Source organism: Oikopleura dioica, chromosome 2 (assembly GCF_907165135.1).
Source record: "Oikopleura dioica chromosome 2, OKI2018_I68_1.0, whole genome shotgun sequence".
In the NCBI taxonomy this organism is placed as follows: Eukaryota; Metazoa; Chordata; class Appendicularia; order Copelata; family Oikopleuridae; genus Oikopleura; species Oikopleura dioica.
Genome location: NC_137292.1, coordinates 10,595,717 through 10,618,469, shown reverse-complemented (window position 1 = coordinate 10,618,469; position 22,753 = coordinate 10,595,717). Strand labels below are relative to the sequence as shown.

Here is a 22,753-nt window from a genome sequence, read left to right as displayed (position 1 = left end):
TTTTTTCAATATTCTCTTAGAGTTCTTCTCTGACGAATATTCTTTCGCCATCGAGTTTTGCTGCAAGGAGTATCTGATAAAAATCGGAAAAAGCAAAATCAAGATGCTCCTGTTGTTCTAAAGGTATTTTTGTCCTTCAGAGTTTTTCTCACGCGAATATTTTTTCGCCTTCGAGTTTTGATGCAAGGAGTATGTGATAAAAACCCAAATCAGCATAAGCACGATGTTCATGCTGCTCTAAAGGTATTTTTGTCTTTCAGAGTTTTTCTCACGCGAATTTTTTAGCCTTCGAGTTTTGCTGCAAGGAGAATCTGATAAAAATCCAAACCAGCAAAAGCAAGATGCTCCTGTTGTTCTAAAGGTATTTTTTTCTCTCAGAGTTTTTCTCAGGCGAATATTTTTTCGCCTTCGAGTTTTGCTGCAAGGAGCATCTGATAAAAATCCGAACCAGCAGAAACAAACACGAAGAATATCAGGAAATTAAGAAGAAAACAAGAGTTATTCAGGCTGTTCCTTGATAGCAAAGTATTAAAGAAGGTATTTTAGTCTCGAAAATCACTTTCAAAACTTTAAAATCAATTTTTGAAGGCTTTAAATCCTGTTCAGCTGCTAAATCAAAATGAAAATGACAAAAAAAAGTAAGTGATATTCAGGCTGTTCTTGGATAGCAAAATATTGAAGAAGGAATGAATTCAGATCAAATGCGATGTCTGCTCACAGTCAGCACCACCACGGAGAACTTCTTAAAAAGAAGAAAAAAAGAGATATTCAGGCTGTTCTGGGATATCAAAGTATTGAAGAAGAAGTAAGTCTCAAAAATCACATTCGAAAAATCAAAATTTTTTTTAGGCTTAAAATTTCGTTCAACCAATATTCGCAACCTTTGTTCTGGGATAGCAAAGTATTAAAGAAAGCTTAAATTTCGGTCAAGAGCTTTGATTCAAACAACTACCAAGCCCTACAAAAAAACAAATATATTCTGTATCTGCTTATTTGCAAACCAATAAAAATAAAATTATATTATTTTTTCAGTTTATTTTCGAAAAGAGTTTCTTAATTGTCGCAGTATTTTCAATTGCATTTTCTGTGAATAATTTCATAAAAGACAACAATGATTTCTCACATTCGAGTGACCAAAAAAGAAAAGTGATGGCAAAAAGACCACAGTTAGAATGAGTACTCATTTGAATTTTCGGAGACGTAATGAGAGTTCGATCACCCATCTCAGTTTTGAGAAATAGGTGGAGATTCTCGTATGCATTATTTTTTATGTAGCCAAGGGGGTCCATTATTTCGATAACATCATTTTTAACTATGAGACTTATCCAATGCGTTTCATTAGTGTGGATTAAAAAGCCAACAGGAAAAGAAAGAATTGTGAATTTAATTAAATCGTCAGCAAAGAAAATTCCCCCAAAATTCGCGAGACCTTGCAGCAGCTCTTCAGCGCTGAATAAAATAGAGAATTAACAATTAACTTATTTTAGACCTTTCGGCGTCCATTTGATCTTCTCTTCTTTCCTGATTTCTTTTTTGATTTCCTTTTTTTTCCGGCGCCTCTGATCCTCTTTGGGACAAATCGAATTTTACGGCTTAGCTTATTTTTATCAAAGAATTATAATTGTCTCTTACCAGAGCCCTTTTTTTGGCATTTTCTCAGTCAATTTTTATGAAGAATGACAGAAACATATTTAAAATCTAACAAGTTCGAATATTTACACAGAGTAAATTTACAAATCATCAAGAATGATCTGAATATGATCACTCATCGATTTTTAAAACAAGCGATATGTAGGTCACATGACTCGGTAACCTAGATAAGCATTTTATAATGAAGTTAAAAAACTATCACCTTAATGAGACATAGAATTCTCCTCCGCTGATCATATCCCACTGCTCAGCTCCTGATGGCGAGTCGAATTGAACTCCATTTGGAATCGTAAGAAGAATTTTATCCGGATTGAAAACCGATGGATTGATCAGATTACACCGAATATCCATAAAATCAAGCTGATCATCATTTGATCGGCAACAGTAGCTCATTACTGAAACAAAAGATCCCTGGAGAGGATGTCTGAACCACCATTTAATCATCTTTTCTCCAGGTAAATTTGTAATATCTGCCGAGTCAGAATTTAGACGGATCAGTCGCATTCTTAAAAAAAAACCATCTTCAACTGTCTTTTATGAGGGTCTTTTTCGGAGAACAAGATTCAGTTCATTCTCGTAAAGAGGTCGCAGAAGTTTTCCGCGAGGTCCTTCGACACGATAGTAACAAATGTCGCCTGATTTTTGCACTTTCCAAATCGTGTAGAGGTCTTTTGTCCATTTCATCATGTAGCCCTTCTCAAATGTTGCTTTTCGCTTTGCTTTTGGACTCGCAATAATAATTGGAATTCGCACCTTATCGCCAACTCCGAACTTACAGATCAAGTTTTTAGTTTCTGCATTTGGAAATTTTTTATGGTAAAATTCACGAAAATTGTCGATAGTTATATCTATTGGGGCGATCCCAAGCCGGCTATGCTTCCGTTTGTTTATGTTATCGCTTAATTGAAGATAGACATTTATCCAAGTTTTAGTTCTATTTTCGTCCATAAACTGTTGGATCATTTTTTTAAAAGTTCGGCTATATAATAAAGATCTATTAACGAAAAAATATTGATATTACATGAAGCGCTCAGCCATCGTAGCTTTGTGAGGTCCTCCGAGCTTGTATTGGACCATTCCAAATTGTTCAACGAGAACTTTATTAATGAATCCTTAAAAAATCAACTTATAATCGATACTAGAGAAGTTGACGCTTGCCTTCGACACGCGGCGCGTATTCTTTTCCACCATCGCTCGAAAAAGTCGAAGGTATATGCTCCATCGACTCAATTATTTCTTTCAATGAGGCCGCAGTTTCCTCGGAAGTAAGTGTTTTCTGAGCTTTTACCCAGTTTCTACTGCTATAAACATCAATCACGACTAAAATGTATTTATATCCGCGATTTTGACGACCATACATGCTGTAATCACTAAAACAATTTTTTTTTCAGTTTTTATTGAGAAATTTGCTTACATAGTATCAGATTGAATTTGAGTATAAGGGCCATAAACAACTGTTCGTCTACGCTTAAATTTTCTAATGATACGCCGATGTCGAGATAGAGTTTCTTTTTCACGCAAATAACGCTGTAGATCAGTTGAATAAGCAGTGATCTGTTTCGGATCAATGTAAAGCTGGTCAAGTTTAATCTTCTTCTGAGGAGGAGTTTGATCCGGAGCTTGCGCTGCCACTGTCGGAGCCGCTGCTGTCGCTCTCGCTGTCTGATCTTCCACTTGATCCGGAATCCGAATATCGGGCTCCTGAGGTGGTTCCACCTGATTCAAATTGTTTTCGACTTGCCGGGCTGTTTGGAGGGGCGATTTGTCCGATTTTCTCTTCCTTGTTGTCATCGCATGTGAGTTTTTGCTTCTTTTTGCTTTCTGGATCATCTGGATACCCGTCCTCGTCCGACCTCTTTGCGAGCGGTCGTTTCCACGCGCTACTCGAGGAGCTTCCTTCTCCAAGGCGTTGTTCTCGTCTTCGTCCCGCTTTTTTGAGTAGTTTCGAAGCTTTATGACTTTTCTTGTCATTGTTTCCGAAGTACCCTCGGACATTAAGTTTTTTTTCAAGTTTTCCTTAAAGTCATACATTTATCTAAAGTTTATATCTAACCTACCAGTAAATATTCCTTCTTCAGTCTTGTAGACCTTGCAATGGCGTTTTATCTCAGCGAGTGGAAAAATAACACTTCGTGGCATAATTCTGAATGAGTTATGCCGAGGCAATCCGATGAATTCATGAAGTTATTTTTTCACGCCTTTTTATTTACACAAATCAAGATTGAATTCAGAATAGAGTTTTGAAATGCCACAATGGAATTCTTCGCGGAGCTTACGGCAACTAGTTATTACCACAAGAACAGAAATTTCTTTTTGGACGGTCAGATAACAGAGATATTGAAACGTCCAAACGATTCCCTCCAAAACTACAAAGCTGGAGATAAAATTTCGATAAAATTCTCACCGGAAATTGCAGGAGAATTTTCTTGGCTCATTGGAAACCGAATTTGCTTTTTTAAAGCGGTTCGCGCGGAGCCGAAGAAATTCCCTAAAAACGGTGTTACTCACGAGCTTATCGTCACTGAAGCAAAAAAATGCGTTCTCTCTCTGGCAGAGTCATAGACGACATCAAATTTCACCACCCCGCATCTATTCAAGTCATCGGCGCAAGCGGGTAAAGTTCTTATCTTTTTTCGAGAATTAAAAATATTTTCAGAACTGGAAAAACAAAATTTGTTGAAAAGCTGATACGACATCAATTTTTTACAAAAAAAATCAGACATGTTTTTTATTTTGGAGCCATCAATAATTTACCGATCGATTGGGACAACAAGTTGCCTGATGATATAACTATAAAGTACCAAGAAGGGCTTCCTACAACTTCAGATTTCATAAATGTTCCGAAAAGAAGCGTGATCGTGATTGATGATCAGTTCAGTGACGCTGTTAATTCACCTGATATCAATAGAGCTTTTACTAACGACAGAAGAAAATTTGATTTTAATCTCATCTTGATTACTCAAAACCCATTTGAAAAAGGGAAATTTACGACTGGAAATCGGCGTAATACTGAGATCACTGTCTTGCTAAGAATGTACGCCGATCAAAGTCATTTCAAAGTCTTCGGCAAACAATATGGCGTGGAGCGCGAGTTAGAAGAAGCTGTCAAGGACATGAAGTCAAGACCTGAAGATGTGCATGCCCATATTGTTATAAATGGCAGTATAAAACTCAAAGATCAAAACTTAAGAGTCATGTCAAATATATTTGGTGATTCTCCTTATTTGCAACCCTCACTTCCAATCTGCTACACTCAAAAACATCATTGAAATAAATCATCCTCTGTTTTTAACCTTGCTTTACTGTATTTATTTGATAAATCATTTTTTGATGAGCAGTTTTTTTCAAATTTAGGACGAATCTTCGGTATCCGATTCGTATCCTGGAAGGTAGACTGGACTTGGAATTTCTGCTTTGAGCCATCCTAATTCGGGGTCAGCGAGGAGGTCTGGGGTGATTGCAAGGTCTCCAAATTTTTCTAAATTGATTTTATAATAAGTTTCCGAGGATTTTTAACCGTGTACCTTGAATCGAAATCTGAGCCATTTCGAAGAACTCCTGCATCGCCCTACAGCTACGTCTTTTGAGACCTCCGATGAATGATTTCTTCTCAAAAGTTGGGACGTCATATCGTTGGCAGATTTTGTATCCGAGAGCTTAAATAAATTGGTTTATTGATAAAAATTCTGAGCACTTACAAATAACATAAGAATATGTCAAGAAAGCTCGCTCAACGGAGGTTCCTGCTTTTGTTGTCACGTCTTCAAAGTGGCCGATCAGGTCATCGGCCAGAAGGTCAAATTCCAAATCTCTGCTCGAATTGCAGAGTTTCACATATGAATCAAACCGTTTGTTGTAGAACTCCTCGTTGGCGATATCCTGTGTTATCAAGACAGCGATACGATTTCTAAGGAGATCGACTAACTCTCCATAGCCGTAGTCTGATGCCTTTTTGACTCCAGTGTAAGTCTGGGCCAGTCTTCGAAGAGTTATTCGAGCGCTAAAGTCATTCATTCTCTCAAAGCTCTGAGTGATGCTAAATTTGTCCGAAGGCTTCATTTTATGCAGAACACATGCGAAAAATAACACCTCATCAAAATTTTTTGTCTGCCAAGATAATCTAAATAAAATTCAAGACATCATGTGAAAAACTCATTATAGCGCTGAATAGAAATTCGCTTCAATTGTTTAAAAGAAAGAAATGAAAAAAGAGATTTTTCCATATAATTTTTTTATTACCAAATGCAAGAAGCAACCGAATTGTTTGCGAAACCATTTACTCGTCCAGCTGATAAGAAGCGACTTTCTCAAAAAAGGATATTTCTCTTTTAAACAGAGATCTGGCTTCTGTGTTCTATTCTCGGCGCCCATTGACTTTGTTCGTCCGATATATGTCACAGTCGATCGTTCTGACAGAATAGAAAGATTGGATGAAGGCACACGAAGACGACTCCTTATTCGCAAAAATAGGGGATCTCTGAAGATTGCTATTCCTGCGCGAGTTTTTGAACATAACTGTGAATCAAATGTCTGCAAAGATCGGACCAAAATTCTGAAAAATCTACGAGTACTGTTTCATACTGATTCTTACCTCCCAGATATGGTCATTACTTCAGAGAGTGAAATCGGACAACTCTTTTCCGCAGGTCTCTGGGATCAGCCAATAACTGTCACTTTCCATCAATAAAGCTTTATCCAAAAAAAATTATGTTGACCCTTATTTATGCATTTATTTTAAAAAAGCATTGATTAGGATATTGAAATTTGAGCGTTCGGAGCAAAGGGTGTGAACGGCCACCCTCAAGACAACAGAATCCATGTTTCTCGGACTCTGGCACTAAATTCTAATTACGCGATTAGCCTGCCAAAATCATAAAAATAAAAATTCAAATTGGTATCTAAAGAGTTTCCTTTATTATCAAAATAACTTAGCTAAGAACAAAAATTTTCAGTACGAAGCAGTATTTCTCACAGGATCGATCGAAAAGGTCAGCTCGAAGTTTTTTCGTCGCTCTCTTGATGAGTGTTTTTCTGATTTCTCCAGCGTCATTTTTATTCAGATGTCCATCTTTCTCGATGACTCGTAGAAGAGTTCCAGTCAAACGTAATGCAAGCAAACCATCGACGCTTGAGGACCGCCCATCGACCCAGTGGTATCGATACATTTGCTCATAGAAACTGATGATCGTATTATGGGCGTCACGCTTAGTCTTTTTTTGTTTTTTGCCGTAATACTTGTTTTTAGCTTGTTTGAAGGCATCTCGAATGTAAGTTGCTGATCGTTGTTCCATTTCGGTTTCGTACAAGATAAAATCGATTATTTTTTTCAGTGCTTGGTTCTCCTTAAGAAAAATTTACGGCAAAAGCATTTTTTGATTTGATTACCGGGGTGATATGAGCCGTCTCATTTTTCGGCAAAATGATTGCTTCACATCCTGCATTCAGCTGTTCTTCCGTGAGCGTTGGAGCGGCAGTGGTAGTTGCCGCTATTAAGCGAAGTTGGCCGAGATTAAAAATGATAACAAAAAAAAGAATAATTCCTGCAAGAATTCTCTCACGTGTCTCTTCCATTTTACGGAATGGAATGATATCAAGAATTAAAAAAAAAGAAACTTTTCTTCGCTTAAAAAGTGTTATTTTTGACACTTTTTTTTGGCTGAGGTTTTTACTAGTTTTCATGCGTGCATATTAACAAATACAATCTTGATGGCAATTATTTTATTGCAGTATAATTTCATAGATGGAAACAATTTTTAACAATATGTTAGTGGAAGGAAGAAATTTCAGTAGAAAATAAAATATAAAGTTTTGACATTTTATGAACCATATAAGAAATTTTAGAAAATTTTAAAATGATTAAACCTGAAAGGCTATCATCCGAGTTTTCATTTTACTGGTTCATTTTATGAATAAAAAAATGATTGATCAAATCGTGCAAAAAAACTTGCTTGATCATAAACACGCAGAAAAATTTGATTCATTTAATCACTTTTAAAGAGACTGTTGAAGATTTCGATTCATTTTATTAAAAAAATAATAGGGAAACTTTGATTGATTTTATCGAGTACTTCGTTTCTAATTTAAGATGCCGGACAATGATGCCGATTAACAAGTTCAAGTTCTTCAGGATTTCGATTCATTTTATCATTTAGTTTTGATAAATGCCGGACTATGATCGTGAAGTTGCAGAGGATTACGATTCATTTAATCATTTAAAATATTTCTTGTCGTGATCTTGAAGTCGTGGCTTCATTGTAATTGGCGATAATGGATCTCTCTTCTAATCAGTTTTTATTTTTTTTCATATTTTTACTGTGATTGAAATCGCAAGTTGGATTTGTTTATAAGGTAAAATTTCTCAATAAAACAGCGCCGTTATTTTTTCTAGGCTGCTTAAATTTGAAAGACCTATTTCTCAAAGTTGATTCTATTGAATTTAGGTTAGGGGTCAAATAAATTCTGAGACGATCATCTAAAAAAATCTTCTGTGAAATAAGCCGCACTTTAATGCAGAGCGTGTGCCCATGCTGAGCGCGTGCCCATGCTAAGCGCGCGCCTCTTGCGTAGCGCTTGAATATTCTGAGCTTACATGCACGCGCTCAGCAGAGCAACGCGCTCAGCAGAGTAGCGCACTCAGCATATTGAGAAACATGGGAGTAAAATCAGTATACAAACACATTCTTGCAGAGGTGCGACTTAAATTGAATGCGCGCGAGCAATGTTTGTTTTCCGAAGAATAGTGCGAACGCGCAAAACGAAAAGGATAATACTACTGTCGAGTTTGATTGAAATCAAATTCTCAAATCCGACATCATTCGGGTCGACGATCCAGTCGGTTCGCGCGCTCGGATGCTTCTTGCGACGAGGATCTTCTTCTCCACGAAGAAGCAGTGCAAGAGACAGGTCTCTTGGTTTGAGAGACACTCGATTTGCGTGTTTGGCAAAGAGTCCTGCATCAGCAAAGACCTCGATGATGCGCTGCTCGACTTCAATTTGGAGTGGTTTCAAGGCAGTCACTTGCATCCGGAAGTCACGTTTGATGTCGCGGAGGACACTTTTACACATTGAACGGAACTGTGCCTTCGGAATGATCAGCTCGTGCAGCGGCTGGTATCGTCGGACATCTCGAGGAGCTGCTTTCCCAGGCTTGAGGCTGGTTTTTGATGGAAGCTGCTTTTCGACTGTTTCTAGAACAGGTTTGCAGTTCCGTCGTCGATGAAGGCGTTCTTCATTTGCAAAAGTCGGGCGTCTGGCTTCAGTTTTGTTTGGCGGGTTAGCTTGTTTAGTTCTTGGCATTGTAAGTTGCCGGAGATAACTTTTTCAGAAGGCATATTTGGTGGTTTTATTCGGAGAAGGATGCTATGAGGGAGACAACCCCTCGAATCGAGGGCCTCGATGACCAATTTGAATAGAATGAAAACAAGAAAGGTCTAGAATCTTTCGATGGAAAAAATATTCTCCCTGCTTTCTAATCCATGCTGCCTATCAAATCATAAAAACAAGTCCAGAAACAAACAGAACACGCATTCATAACTTGCCGAGTCGGCAATGCCGACGTGAAAAAATGATTCAAAATCTTTTGGCTAAATCAAGTATTTTGACCTTGGTGGCCGGTACGTCAACTCCAAATTATTCGGATTCTGGATAAAAAATGGAACGCTAAAAATGAAATCGAAATGAAAGGGTGTTCCAGAGTTTGTATTATGGACACTTCCGGTTTACGGTCCTCAGTTTTGATCATCAAAAGATGGAAATTCAGACAATTTAATTAGCTATTCTGTTTCGTTTTGGAATAAATACCATGCTCTAGAAAGCTTGATGTACATTCAAACTTTGAATTTCAAAGGATCAATCCGCCAAAGCAACTAAGCAAAAGGAAAAATTACTCAAGAAATCTGAACACGATCAAAGTAACAAATAACCAGGTTCAACAGCTAATACTGAAAATAAAGCTGAGTCAAGCAATGAGCTTTAGATCCTCCATAAATTATGGACCATAATGGACCCTTGGCGTAATTTCCCCAATAGGCTTCTATTTAGTTGACTTGCCTAGCTTTCTTTCTAAAACTCAAGCGACGCGATTAAAATTCAGTAAGTCTCTGTAAGTTACTCTGTTGTACATTTCTAAGACGCTTTCTGCTTGTGTTTTGAGTGAGCTCGTAATAGTCGGTGGCACTTTCGATAATCTCCAAAACCGTCTACAAAGTATATCTATATTACATGTACAGTCAGATCGCTTATGCAAGGCGGAATAAAAAGTCATGAAGAAAGTTTCTGAATGTAAGAAATAGACCGAATGTCGAAATTCTACCTGGTACTTGTCCAGAAAGGCTTCATCCTCATCATCAACGCGCGTGATGCGCGGTCGTGGCGCTCGAGCGCGCCCTTTGACCGCGCGCCGTAGCGCCTGAAACGCGGGTTTATAACCGCGCGGTTGGCGGCAAAGAAGTCATCCAAGCCAATAGAGCTAGATAGATAAAGAGTAGCTAGACAACCTCAACGAATAATAAAAATGAAAGTTTTTGCATTCCTGGCTCCATTTGCCTTCGCTGCCACCGAAGAGGAAATCGCTCAAGCTGTCAGAAAGATCGGCCGACTTCAAGGCCACATTAACACTTTCCTCGGTCTTGAGGCTTCTCAAGCTGGTACTGTCGAACAGACAGCTAAGCTCGCTCTCAAGAATCAGAAGATCTGGGATTACTACAACCGATTCGACCTCGCCGCTTGTTACGGGTTCAATATCACTCTAAGAAAATTCTAATTCTAAATTTGAAATAAGCAAAATTTTACAAAAAGAATCATATTTGAACCCTCAAACAGCGATGGAGCTGGTGACGCCGAAGACGAGGACGAATTCGAGCGAAACGGCGGTCGATTCGACTTTAACAACCCATGCAAGTTCATCAACGAACAGCTCGCCCCAGCCGTCAAGAGAACCTTCAAGGGAAACACTTGCCAATCTGCCTGGAAGAACAAGAAGACTGACGAAAACGGCAACCCCGTCAACGACACCAAGGGAATGCGGTAAGATATTTGTTCATAAAATCTCTCTTTTCAACATTTATTTCAGATCTCTCAGCACAATCGAACGAAAAGGAAACGGTCTTGCTCGAGTCTTGCGCAAAGTCTACAAATGCGAAAAGCCATCCGAATAACTCCTTTCACTCCACTTCCCGCCTTTCTACTTCTAGACCAGCGACAAATCCCGACAACGTCGATAGAAGTGATATAATATCCGATGAAATACTAGTCAAGCCATCGGCGTATATTATATCTCTCACTGCACACGTTGTTTCAATTTTGGCGCTATTGAAATTTGGACCGTCATTTTTTAACATGCGCTCGGCCTTCGAGAAAAAACTGGCCTTTTCTCTGTGTCCGATCTTATTTGTATATTTTATAAATCAACTTTTATTAATAAAACTAAAATCACAAAAAATCTTTTGTCTTTATTTTCAAGCAGCGAGGCAGGGTTTGATAGTTATCAGCAAAAAATCAAACGGCAAATTCCAACTCGTCCAAAGATTTTTTTCTAAAAAGAGAGATGAAAAAATTACCTCTATATTTGCATTGCTGGCTTATTCTTTGCATCGGTACTACCTTAGGAAAGTTTTCGATAAAAAGAATTTTTAATCTCATATTTTAATTATTCTTCCTTGTTGAAAATAATAAAGTGATCATGCATTTGCTCTATTCCCCAAAGCACTTGGAGGGTCAGAAGCTTTCGAAGCCAAAGATAAAGGTAGCTTGTTTGAATATAATTTTTTGTTTATCAAATTTTGTTTAGTTAGGGTTTATTAAAATTTTGATAATCTTGGACTTGAAAACATCAAATTTTGAACATAAAATATATAAAATAACGTTATTTTTACTCGCTGAGGCTGATTAAAATCCAGTTATGAGAGGCATCTCAACATTTATTATTTAGCTGCAAAATATTCGTGGCTAAAGAGATAGCAAATCGTGTGCTACTGACCCGTAGTTTCTAAATTACATCATAAACGACTAACGCGTGTCCGTTCGTTTTTATCCCAAATACCATTTCCGTCTTGCTTTTTTGTCTTTCAAAGCTATTTTGGGAATATACTATTATCCAGTTAAATCCACATTAGAGTTATTGTTTAGGTTTCTAGCGAAGTGTTTGCGCCAAAGCATGAACATGTTTCGGAAGACAATGTCTACAAAACCACCGATGATTTTGGGCACAATACGGAATCTGAAAACTACGTAAGTGTTTTATTTTAAAAACAGTGTCGAATCACGTTTTGATGTGCTAAGCGTTGTGTTTTGTATTAATTTGGTTTCGGGAATTTAATTACAACACTCGTGCTATTCTCTTTAAAACATTCTAAAGCTAGTTTTTAGCTAATCAAGAGCCTGGACTACATCGAGGCTCGTGCAAAGAAGATGTTCCACAACAAAGCTGAGCTCAAAGCCTATCTCAAAGGGACCAGGGCTTTAGATAGTACATTCTACTGTCATTTATTTATAAGCCCAGTACGTGCCAAGGGCTCGTTAGTGAAACAAGGAATTGCTTATCACGAACGCGTTAGAGCACTTTATTACGTGGCTTATGTTAACTTTTACCAGCTTATTTTTTATCTCACGAGCTCTAGACTCTAGCTTACAGACTAGATTGCTCGTAGCAGTCTAAGCCCAACGAAGAAGCAAAAGGACTCGAGAAAGAAAAACGAAAACGCCTCTACAAAACAATCAAACACATCCAGCATTTTTAATCTTTGTAGCTCACAATAAATAAAGCAAAGGTCTTCTTATGCAAAGTTTCAGTCCCATTTTATCCACTGGAGACGTGTCGTAAGGTCTGTTGTTTTCCACTTCTTTTCCTCCCTGAAAAAAGTTGACGTGGTTTTGTCTTTGTTTCAAAAATTTCTTACGTTATTTTTCCACGAGCGCAGAGTTGAAGATAGTCTGAAGGTCTTACTGAAAGAGGCTGCGCCAAAGTGTCAACCAGAAGTTCAATATAGCTATGGAGAGTCTCTTTAGTATTTTCATTAATCGAGAAATTTACCTGAGAGCCAGACGCAAAGTCTCAATCTTTGAAATTTTTCTTTCAAATGGAAACGAAGGAACAACATCTCTGAAATTTTACGATCAAACACAGTACATTAATTGGGTTCGGTACGCACCGAAGTCGATCGAATGCTTCATTAATGGTCATCGGTTTGACTTTATCGCTTTTCGGGGATGAGCAAACTCCAGTTGAGTTTGAGGGGTTTTTATCTGCGATTTGGTTTGGAGGATTACAGATTTTAACCGTATCTTGCGGCGGCGTGAACTGATTTGAGCTATTAAAGTTCGTGTCCATTTCGAGAAGACTTCTTGAGGGATGAGGTTTATAATTTTTCGGAAGCTTCGAAATTCCGATAAGATAAGTGGTCGATTATATCATCCCTAGCTAGGCTCGTTCAGAGAATCGTCAAGCGACATATCGGAAATTTGATTTTGATATTCTGGTGCAGAGTAGTCAATAACAAAATCTCCGTCCATCTCGTCGAAAAACGCATCTTGCTTTACCCATTCATCTGCGTAGAAATATCCGGGGTATGGTTCGTATGGGGTACTGTAGAACGAAGAATAGCACTTTAGGGGATCATTATTATTAATAACAATATCGATGTAACAAACTATTTTTAAAAAGAAGATTTCGATCCTTTTCTCTAGCGGATATTGATAAGACAGCGTTTCCCAAGGCGAATGAGTAGAAGTTTCATTGTTCTTAGCTATCTCTTTTGATTTTTCTACTTTTCTATCTTCGCTAGTATTTTCGTCTTCCGTCCAAGTGATCTGGTTTAGGCTTTCCAAAAAAGTTTGATTCCCGACTTGCTCCATCTCTGATAATATGAAGGTCTGATTCTGTAAGCATAGAATAAATCCATATTTATATCAATCTATGCCGCACAATTTCAAACATCCGACTTGGTCAATTATCTGTGCATCATCGACCACTTTCAACTTTCAAAACAATTAATAATATTTATTAACTCAGCGTACTTTAATGTATAAAGTAAATTTAAACAAATGAGAATAAAAGAGCTAAATAGAGCGATCGCTTCCGCCTTCGATTGCGCGCGATCAAAGGGATCGATTTATATTCTCATCCTGGAAGATTTCTTTGTTGCCAATCCTTGGGCAACATGTACCAAAGCTCATTTAGATGACTCTAATAGCGAAAGTGCCCAGTGATAAGAAACCCAAAAAGATAACAGCAGTCATCCGCCTGCGCCTCCTGCCCTTATTTTCAAAGTTTATCGTCTTGTTAGTTTTGCGGGTAAGAATTTATTCCGAATCAGATTTCAAGAAAAAAAGTTTCCAAGAGTCCAAATGTAGTTTACTCGGGTCGTTGGCAGTTTTCCTCCATGCACTTGTGGAAGTTCTGCTGGGCTTGGTGAGCGCATCGTTCTTGTTCTTGAGCATCTTCGAGGGTCTGGCACTTTCGCATCTCCTCGTGGTGACGCTGCTCGCATCGGGTTTTGCAGTCGGGCTCGGGTCCACCTCCGCTGCAGTTGCTCAAGCATTCTCGGTGGTTCTGGCCAGCGTGTCGTCGACATCGCTCCTGCTCCTCTTCGGTTTCGAGAGTTTCGCATCGCTTGAGATGGTCATCCTTGGCAGCATCGCATCGATCCTCGCAGGGGCCGAAAACGGAAACCTGGGCATTGCATCGCTCGGAGCAGCTGGCGTACTCGCCTCGTGCGTAGTTAGCGCATCGTTCCTCAGTTGCACCTTCCACGGCCATGCATCGTCGCATCGCCTGCTGAGCGTAATCGGTGCAGTAAGCGTCACATCGATCGTTCTTGGATTCGAAAACGACAGCCTTTGGAGCGTCTGAGCATTCCTTTTGCACACACTAACTAGGATTCGAAATTTTCCCTCATGATTTTCCCTTTTTATGATGATAATGATTATTTATAAGCGCGCTTTGTCATGGAAAATGCCGACTCAGCTCGTAAATATTAGCTCGTTTGATTTTCCCTTCTCAAGCACTATTAATTGTCTTTTCAAATGAGCTTGAGCTAGAAAAATTTCAAAGCCATCCCGAGTTGTACTGCTCTTTCATGTAATAACCACATTTATCCTCAGAACCGCCGTCATTGATGCACTTCTTGTAGGATTCCTGGGAGTAGCTGTAGCACTTGTTCTCGCAAGCAGTACCTCGAGCAAGTCCTCGAGCGAATTTCTTGGCCATCTTCTCAGCCATTCGAACAGCCTTGGGAGAATCTTTGCAGCTTTTTTCGACGCACTTTCAAGGACTCAAACATATTTTAACCCTTGTACAAAAAGTCTTAGTCAAAGCCTTTCCGAGTTGTATTGCTCCTTCATAAGATACTTGCATTTCTCCTCAGAGCCGCCTTCATTGACGCACTTCTTGAAGGATTCCTGGGAGTAGGTGTAGCACTTGTTCTCGCAATCAGTTCCTCGGATGTGGGGACCGGCGGAAACCAAGGCAAGGAGAGCAAAAGACAACTTCATTTTTAGTTTTAAGACTTGTGATCTTGAGAACATGGAGTGACGAGTATATGATGAAATACAGCTGCTCAGTTCACACGGATATTCTGTCAATCGCAGATGATGACCTTCGCATGATCGTTTTGTTTTGTCTTTTGTAGAGCTCGTCTGCTCATGACAGGAGATATATGTATTCTCCTAGAGAGGTAATGAGTTGAAGGGAAAGCTTATTCGATTTCCTGGGAATCAGAACGTCGGTATTTTTATTACGGGGAAAAATTTAGTGTCTTTCCCTTTTCCCTTCAGAAAAGTTCACTTTTCGAACCTTTGAAAATGCTTGAATTTAAATTATACCCTCTAAATCTTTCTAAACTCTCAAGAATCACCACAAATGGGTGCCATTGTAACTATGAACGTAAGAAGAATGTCGATCATGCCCTATGTTGAGAGTGTCTTCTTCGTTTTACTTCCGATTTAAATTCTTTGACAAGAGCACTATCGAATAGAATTTTCAATGAAACCAAAATATGTGAATTCAGGGAAGTTTAGGTATTTTTAAAAGCCATGGTCTTCAAATGCCAACCACAAGAGCGAAATTTGAACGTGAGCTCGTGGATAACGCACATAACTTGCGGCCAACGCCACTTTGCTGCAGTAATTAGCCAACTGAAGCAGATTATGTGGGGAATTTCGTAACGTAAAATTTTGACATTGTTTCGAATACCAAAAGACACTTGGATATCAAAACAGTTCAATACACAAATGTAAACTTTGTGTATTTTTTTGACTTTTCCTGTCTTTTTTTATCATTTTTGAATTTATTTGATTGATGTTATCACAAGAAATGAACAATAAATTGTCAATTAAGTAAGTTGTAAAAGCGAAAAAGAAGCAAGAAGATAAAAGTTTTTTGTATAATACTATAAACAAAATTTTTAGAGAAAGGATATTAAATTCAAGCACTTGTTTCAAATGAACAAATGAGCGAAATTGGAAAGGGACAAGAGATTTTTTAGAAATTGACTCGTCATTTTCTTCTTCATAAGTAGATTCCTTTGAAGAAGTGTTCTGGTTCTTTTCATATGAATGTATATCTTTTGGGGAATCTTCAATACCAAAAACAGCCTCCAATTGATCCGCGTGGTTGGGTGATTCCTCCGAGGTCCCAACAAACCCAAAATTACTTTTATCTTCTTCTTCTTCCGGTTGATTTTCATCTACCCCTCTGTAGGTCAGGCTACTGGCTCCTGACAGAGGGGACAGGAGTTTTTTTGTTCGAGCCATTTGGTCATGCAGGTCTGATGAAAAAAATGACCGCATTTTGGGAGAAAAGCAGCTTCCTCCTCGTGATCGTCCAAACAGATTGAGCAAGGGTCTTCTTTTTGTTCTGCAGTCAGCTTCTTGATCTGCAGCGCCTGTGTTCTTCGTTGGATTTCTTCTTGAGACGCGACGCCGGGCATGACTGGTTGGTTGACGATACGACCGTCTGGCGTCACAAACATTTGAGGTCGGCCACGGTTCATTGGCTGCGGAGTTGGACGCTGCTGCATGCTTGGCAAGTTGTCGAATAAGCTTGTGAGTGATTGCGTCTGACTAGATGGTCTTGCGACACCAAATGGACTTGACGCTTGCGGTTGCGGAGCCAGCGGGATAGCTGGTCGAGCCATCTGCATTCCTACAAATTTTATGTTAGCAAAAGTCATCGATTTTCACGACCAGGACATTAAAATCGATGAACCCGTGGAGATTTCGAAAATTCGATATTTTTCCAGAACATTGATTTGCAAAGTTAATAATTATTTCGTCAAGCTTTCCCTTCTGCGCGTTCCTTTCTAAAGAATACGGTCTCGCAGATACCGTAACTAAGGAGGGAAAGCACGAGGTCTATCATATGGATGTTAAATCCTGACATTTAGTTTACTTTTACGAGTTAGCTAAACATGATTTCTGAGCTGACAATTCAAAAAATACAAGATTCTTACCTCTTCTCGGAGCTCCAGCTGCCATGTAAGTGGAGGCCCCACTACGTCTGGCAACTCTCCTAATTCCTCCAATTCCCCCTGCACTTGGTGGAGGTCCGAATGCCGATGCTGTTCTTTGAAAAGTTTGAGCTAATGGCGCACCAGCTCTCATTGATGGTTGACTCGAGTGGTGTTGATTGAATTGTGTTTGAGGATGGCTGAGTTGTCCAGGTTTACCGAGTGGGGATGAACTGCTCTGAAGGGATCCCTGTGGCTCTCGAGGCATCGGCTCGTCAACTTTATCTACGAAGTCAGATCCACATTGGTGACAGTTCCATGGATCCCTAACTGTTTCTCTTCGAGCATCACAACTAAAAATTATCTTGAAACTCCGTTAATTTTTCCTCTCTTCTCAGAGAAGTCTCAGAGTCTGGAATTGACTACAATCCATGGAAAATTTAGTGTCTTACCTGAAGCAGTGATACATTTGTCTAGTAGTGTTCTCTACGATTTAAAAATGTCCAAAAGAATTGTGGCTACGGCTCTTTTTAAAATCGTTTCTTTTCCCTTTTTAATATTTGCCAGATAAAAAACGTGACTGCTGATTGGCTGAAACGCTTCAAGAAGGGAAAGTCGCTTCGTCACCTTTGCGCCCGAGCGGATAATGAAACTTATTTCGCATTTTCTGGCTATTTATATTACTGCAAAGGGATATTCATCCCTTTATATTAATCATCATTTGTCACTAAACACATTTGATTTACATCGAAAAGTTATTAGGTATTCATAACGAACGAAAATCAGAGTTGCAAATTTTGATTATTTTTTCCGAGCCGAGCTGAGCTGACCTGAGTAAAAGTTTCTCCGAGCTGACCTGGCCTTTTTCTGAGGTCATTGAGCGGAGCTGAGCTGAGCGGACCCTAATTAGAGCTGAGCTGATTGAGCTGAGCTGTTTTTTAATGTTTTTTTGGTAGCAAAATTGTATTCAAATAATTGAGCTGAGCTGAGTGAAAATTGTCTGAGCTGGGCAGATCAGATCATTTTCCAAAATCACTGAGCTCAGTTCACTCAGCCAGCTCAGCTCAGCAAATTGGCAACTCTGACGAGAATCGGGATTTTCAATCCTAAATTCTTTCTCAATTATAAAATACGAATAGATTAGAGGTTTGAAAATACAACGGTGATCAGAAAATATGGATAACTAATAAATTATTAGTAATAATTATTATCCTTATTGAACAATAATTGATGATGAAATATCAATTTTTATAGATGGTGGAGAAGCCGGCAAGGACTTGGCGGTTCGACTCGTGAGAAGAGGCAATGTCTTTGACGTATCAGTGACACGGTCTTACATCGAAATTCACCCTCGAAATGATGAATCTGGACTCACAATTCCTTTTTGCCAATAAGTTACAATTGTTCTCGATGTCATGAATGTTTTCCTTCTTGATTTCTTAAATGAATTTATTGAAATGAATATATTTTCCCTCTTCTAGTGTCAGGTCATAAATGCCAAATTGTCTACGAATGATAGTTAGATTTAAAACAAATTGTCTTCCTTTACTTCTTCCTATAAATTCAATAGTTTTTTATGACAATAAATTTTCCTGTGGCAGGAAAGTCAAACAAAAAATCATTGAAAACAATATCGACAATATCTTGAAAAGCTTTTATTCATTTTTTTTTGTTTTTCAAATCAGGTCATAGAAATTGTCCTTTCTTGTTGGATAATTCTGTGTCATCGAAATAGTTGTTTGCGTGTCGGTACAGGCATGGTAGATTTTTCCATCATTTCTTGCGCGCGAAACTCTTTTATGTCGTTTTGTGAATCTCCTTGTTGTCATCCGGCTGATCTTTCGCGCTCTAGCTGACATAATATTCGCCTTAAAAGTGATGATTTCAGAATATGAAATAGACATACCATAACCGAGAAAACCCAGTCCAATATCCCGATAAATGTGGCAAACGACATGCCAAGCATAAGTCCGGATGCACCACCAATATCGGACCACAGCTGAACATTTACACATGCCAAGAGTTTCTTAGGTCACTGCCAAGTTTCTAACCTGCGTATGAGAATATTCTTCAACCTCTTCATCAACTGCAGAGCTTCGACTGAAAGATGCATGTTCAAAGTACTTTTGTGGTTCAAGTGCTACCTCAAATACAACATCATGGAAGTCATGATCATGGAATTGTTCTTTGAGTAGGCGCTCCAGTCTTCTTCTTTGAAATACTGTCCCTGAAGATCAATAATTAACTGAGAATTCATATTCAAAGCACTTACGTATTGAACAGCTTCGTGGTGGGTTTCGACCTGTTTACATTTTGGGGGCAGTTGCATCCAGCATAGCTAGAATCATGATCGAAAAATTGGTATAAATTGGCAGTGCAATTTTTCGACCCTTATTTGAACTGCTCGAGAATCGGGGCAACGCAAGACGAATGCACAGAAAACTTGCAAAGAGGCTAAATGGATCGGAATGAAAGCTTTCTCGAAGAAGACATACTTTTGTAAGCTTGCCAGTTTTGATATTAACGGGAAAGTATGGAGCCGAGCAGTTGCATTTTGAATGAACCTTTGAGACAAGCTGTCAAGAAAGCTGACTACTAATCATATTTTTCTAATTTCAGCTCTGGATCCTGATCGAGTAAACATTCGAACAGACATTGATTACGTGTGTAGTTTTTATAGTGCTGAATGAATTGAGTAAAGTTTCAGACATGAACTTACTTTGAGCGAGGAATTAGATTGTTTGCACTCAGAAAATGGGTATCTTTAATCATGGGATGATCCGGGCTTATCTTCTGTAGAAACAAACTAAATCACAAAAGATTTTAAGTAATCTTAAATAAATAATTCAGAGTGGTTTTTCGATACAAGCAAACTTCTTGAGATGCGTCTGGCGCCTAATCTGCAGTTCTTATGAATCATCCCTTTCCCAAGCCGTTTTGTGTATCTCTGACGAAGAGAGACTATTGGGACTCCTCGCGTCACATCAGAAAGCTGTTTTTTGCTTTATCAATAATTTGAAGAAAAAAAGCTGTTGACGATTTAATCTCATTAAAATTGAGGAAAGCGATATATAGGTAGCTCATTTTCTCCGACGAGACTGAGAATTTCTCGTAAATAAAGATAATGATTAGGTCAGGATTTGCACCCCAATCCCTTGAATTTAATTATCTGCAAAGCAGTGTATACATGTGAATTTATATGTGATAAAGCCCGGGATAATATCGATTTCGCAGGCTCGAGTGCTTGATCGTCCAGAGCACTGAATAAAGACAATCTTCAGCGAGTGTTGCACTTTGTTTAAATATCATATAACTTTTCTTTTTTCTTCTTTTGACTGTGTCAAAATAAGTAGAGATACCCGGTGGAATGATTGTAAGTCTTCCTTGATTTCAAAATTTTCTTAGCAGAGAGACCAAATACAGAGGAATATTCACGTTTAAGTACCTGTAATAGAGTGTGAATCCCTCCAAGTAAGATGCCCATCCGATGGAAGTCCAGTCAGATTTAATGAATCGAGGATCGAAATTACTTTTAGCCAAAAACGTCTGGGGTCCATACGCTTTCAGTTAGTTTTCCCATGCGCAGAAAACATTCATGAAAAATTAAGCCTAACTTTGCAAATTGCAGTAAGGAGGTTAGTTTGTTCATAAGACGCATTAATGATTTTCGATCCGGCTTTGAACGTGAATACCATCGAGAGAGATGTCGTCCGGCCACCTTCACCTTCAATATCCATTTCATCGTGCGTCTTGATAATAATTAGAGAGAAAAATATTACTGTGCTTATTTACAGTCACGGAAGGCGCTGGCTCCTCAGGAACGAGTTGCAGACAGTAGCCGTACATAGTCTGAAGTTAATAGGCTTCGCGTCGAAAGTGTATAATTTTAATCGCGTATTTAGTTTATTAACTGTATTATGAGCTCCCTATATCTCCGCCAGCCTGCTCCAAAAGCTGCAGATCGGGGAAAAAGAGTTCACTTACCAAAACAACCCGCCAGCTATTTTGACAACTAAAATTTTAGTAACAAAGAGAGCAAATTAGCAAACAAACTTTCGCTAAAAAAGGTTCGTTATCAATTGATAGAATATTGAATTATCGAGTAACGAATTGAAGGAACCGGGATTTTCTTTTGGTATTGACAAGCCTTCACCCAGAAGAGTGACATTGTATCCTTCATAACTGAAAAAAATATAAAATATTCGTCGGCTGCGCGTTCTATGACGCGAGACACATTAAGAATGGATTAAGTCCGATACCTTTCGTTAGATTGAGCGAGTTTATGATTTCCAAAGAGCTTTCCATTCCCGGCTGAAACGAGGTTAATTATTACAAGACGGATTTTTAGAGTTCTTACTGGAACTGGCGTGCCATAGTAGTAAGGGAGCAGGTTTTCAATTCCTAATGTTTATGCTAACGGCTACAGATAATGGCAATTTCAAGGTCTATCTTTGAATTATAGATCTTCTTGGAATAATCTTTTAATAAGCACTGCCTATGGAAGTCTTAATGTCTGAGAATACGACAAATGAGCTTCTGTTTGGCAATGCAAATGTTGCCAATACGGTCCAAATTTCTGCAATTACCTGAGTAGTACATGTCCAAGGCCTGCTTCGAATGCATCGAATTAAGACAAATGGTAACCAGATCGGAGATCGCGAATAAATCCGATTTGATCGGGCACCAATTAGACAAAAATACATGCATTTTCGCAATCTCGCCTTTGGAAATTCTGCGATGATCGGCTAAATATGCGTGTTAGTCAGACGCCAGACTGATTCCATATCATGTAATATGCATGTTATAAAAACGGCTGAATTTGAATTATTCTTTTCAGAAGCAACCCTAGGTTATTGCACGTAAGAATGATTTTTGTACCTCCGCTGGCTTGATAATCGAAGGATACTTGAAGTACCTAGTCCCATTTCGGAAACACATGTAAAATGAGTATGAGAGGCCGAGAATAAAAACCACAGACCAAAATGCTCGTCGGTAACCATTGATTTCATTACTTAATTTAGAGGTTTATAAATCTTTAGAATATTTTTCAGAATAAAAAAAATCGCTGAGTTTCGCCTGTTCTTCCTACCTAATCACATAAGTTAGACCATGAGGACCTACGTGCTCAGCAAACTTAGAAAAACTTTTTCTCGACTTTTGACCTAAAACATGGCACTGCTGCTTATTTCTGCCTTTTTTCATGCTCATTTCAGACCTTTTGAAATTGTTCCCTGCTTATATGCGAGCTTTGTCAATTAAGTTTTTAAATGAAAAAGAAATAACGGCTTTATTTTCTACCCAGGTGATTTGCTTGATGACGGTGAATTTTTTTGAGCTTTCTCCAAGTTTTATTTCCAAGTTGTAAATATGGAGAAAAAAACGTAGCGACGAAATCAATCGCAAATCACTTCTTACGTAGAATTATTAATAGCATCCCGTGCGTGCGCTGGATACAATCGATTCTGGCCCCAACCCTAGACTCCAACAATAACGACTTGCTCCAACTTTATGTTTAGTTTTTTCTCCCGACCTGAGAAGAGTTCAATGAAACTTTGAGCAGATGAGAATGAATGAATTATCTCCAGCGGAAATTTATGCGAAGATTGGTCTAAGAGCGGTAAGATATTCACTTGACTACTAAATATCGACTTTATTAAATA

General features: G+C 38.6%; 2 protein-coding genes across 2 annotated transcripts; one reads left to right on the top strand and one right to left on the bottom strand.

The window, feature by feature from the left end:
* Positions 1–11,156: 11,156 nt before the first annotated feature.
* Positions 11,157–12,429, top strand: LOC145699511 (uncharacterized). The gene is made up of 5 exons (XM_081776785.1): positions 11,157–11,255; positions 11,325–11,392; positions 11,776–11,877; positions 12,016–12,097; positions 12,316–12,429. Exons 1-5 carry the CDS (start codon positions 11,195–11,197, stop codon positions 12,384–12,386), a joined length of 384 nt encoding a protein of 127 aa, XP_081632911.1. The 5' UTR covers positions 11,157–11,194; the 3' UTR covers positions 12,387–12,429.
* Positions 12,430–15,915: 3,486 nt separating this feature from the next.
* On the bottom strand, positions 15,916–17,658 carry LOC145696624 (uncharacterized). The gene is made up of 3 exons (XM_081773692.1): positions 17,546–17,658; positions 17,097–17,446; positions 15,916–16,789 (listed from the first exon to the last, which is right to left on the bottom strand). The coding sequence occupies exons 1-3, from the start codon at positions 17,560–17,562 to the stop codon at positions 16,347–16,349; spliced, it is 810 nt and encodes a 269-aa protein (XP_081629818.1). The 5' UTR covers positions 17,563–17,658; the 3' UTR covers positions 15,916–16,346.
* Positions 17,659–22,753: the final 5,095 nt, after the last annotated feature.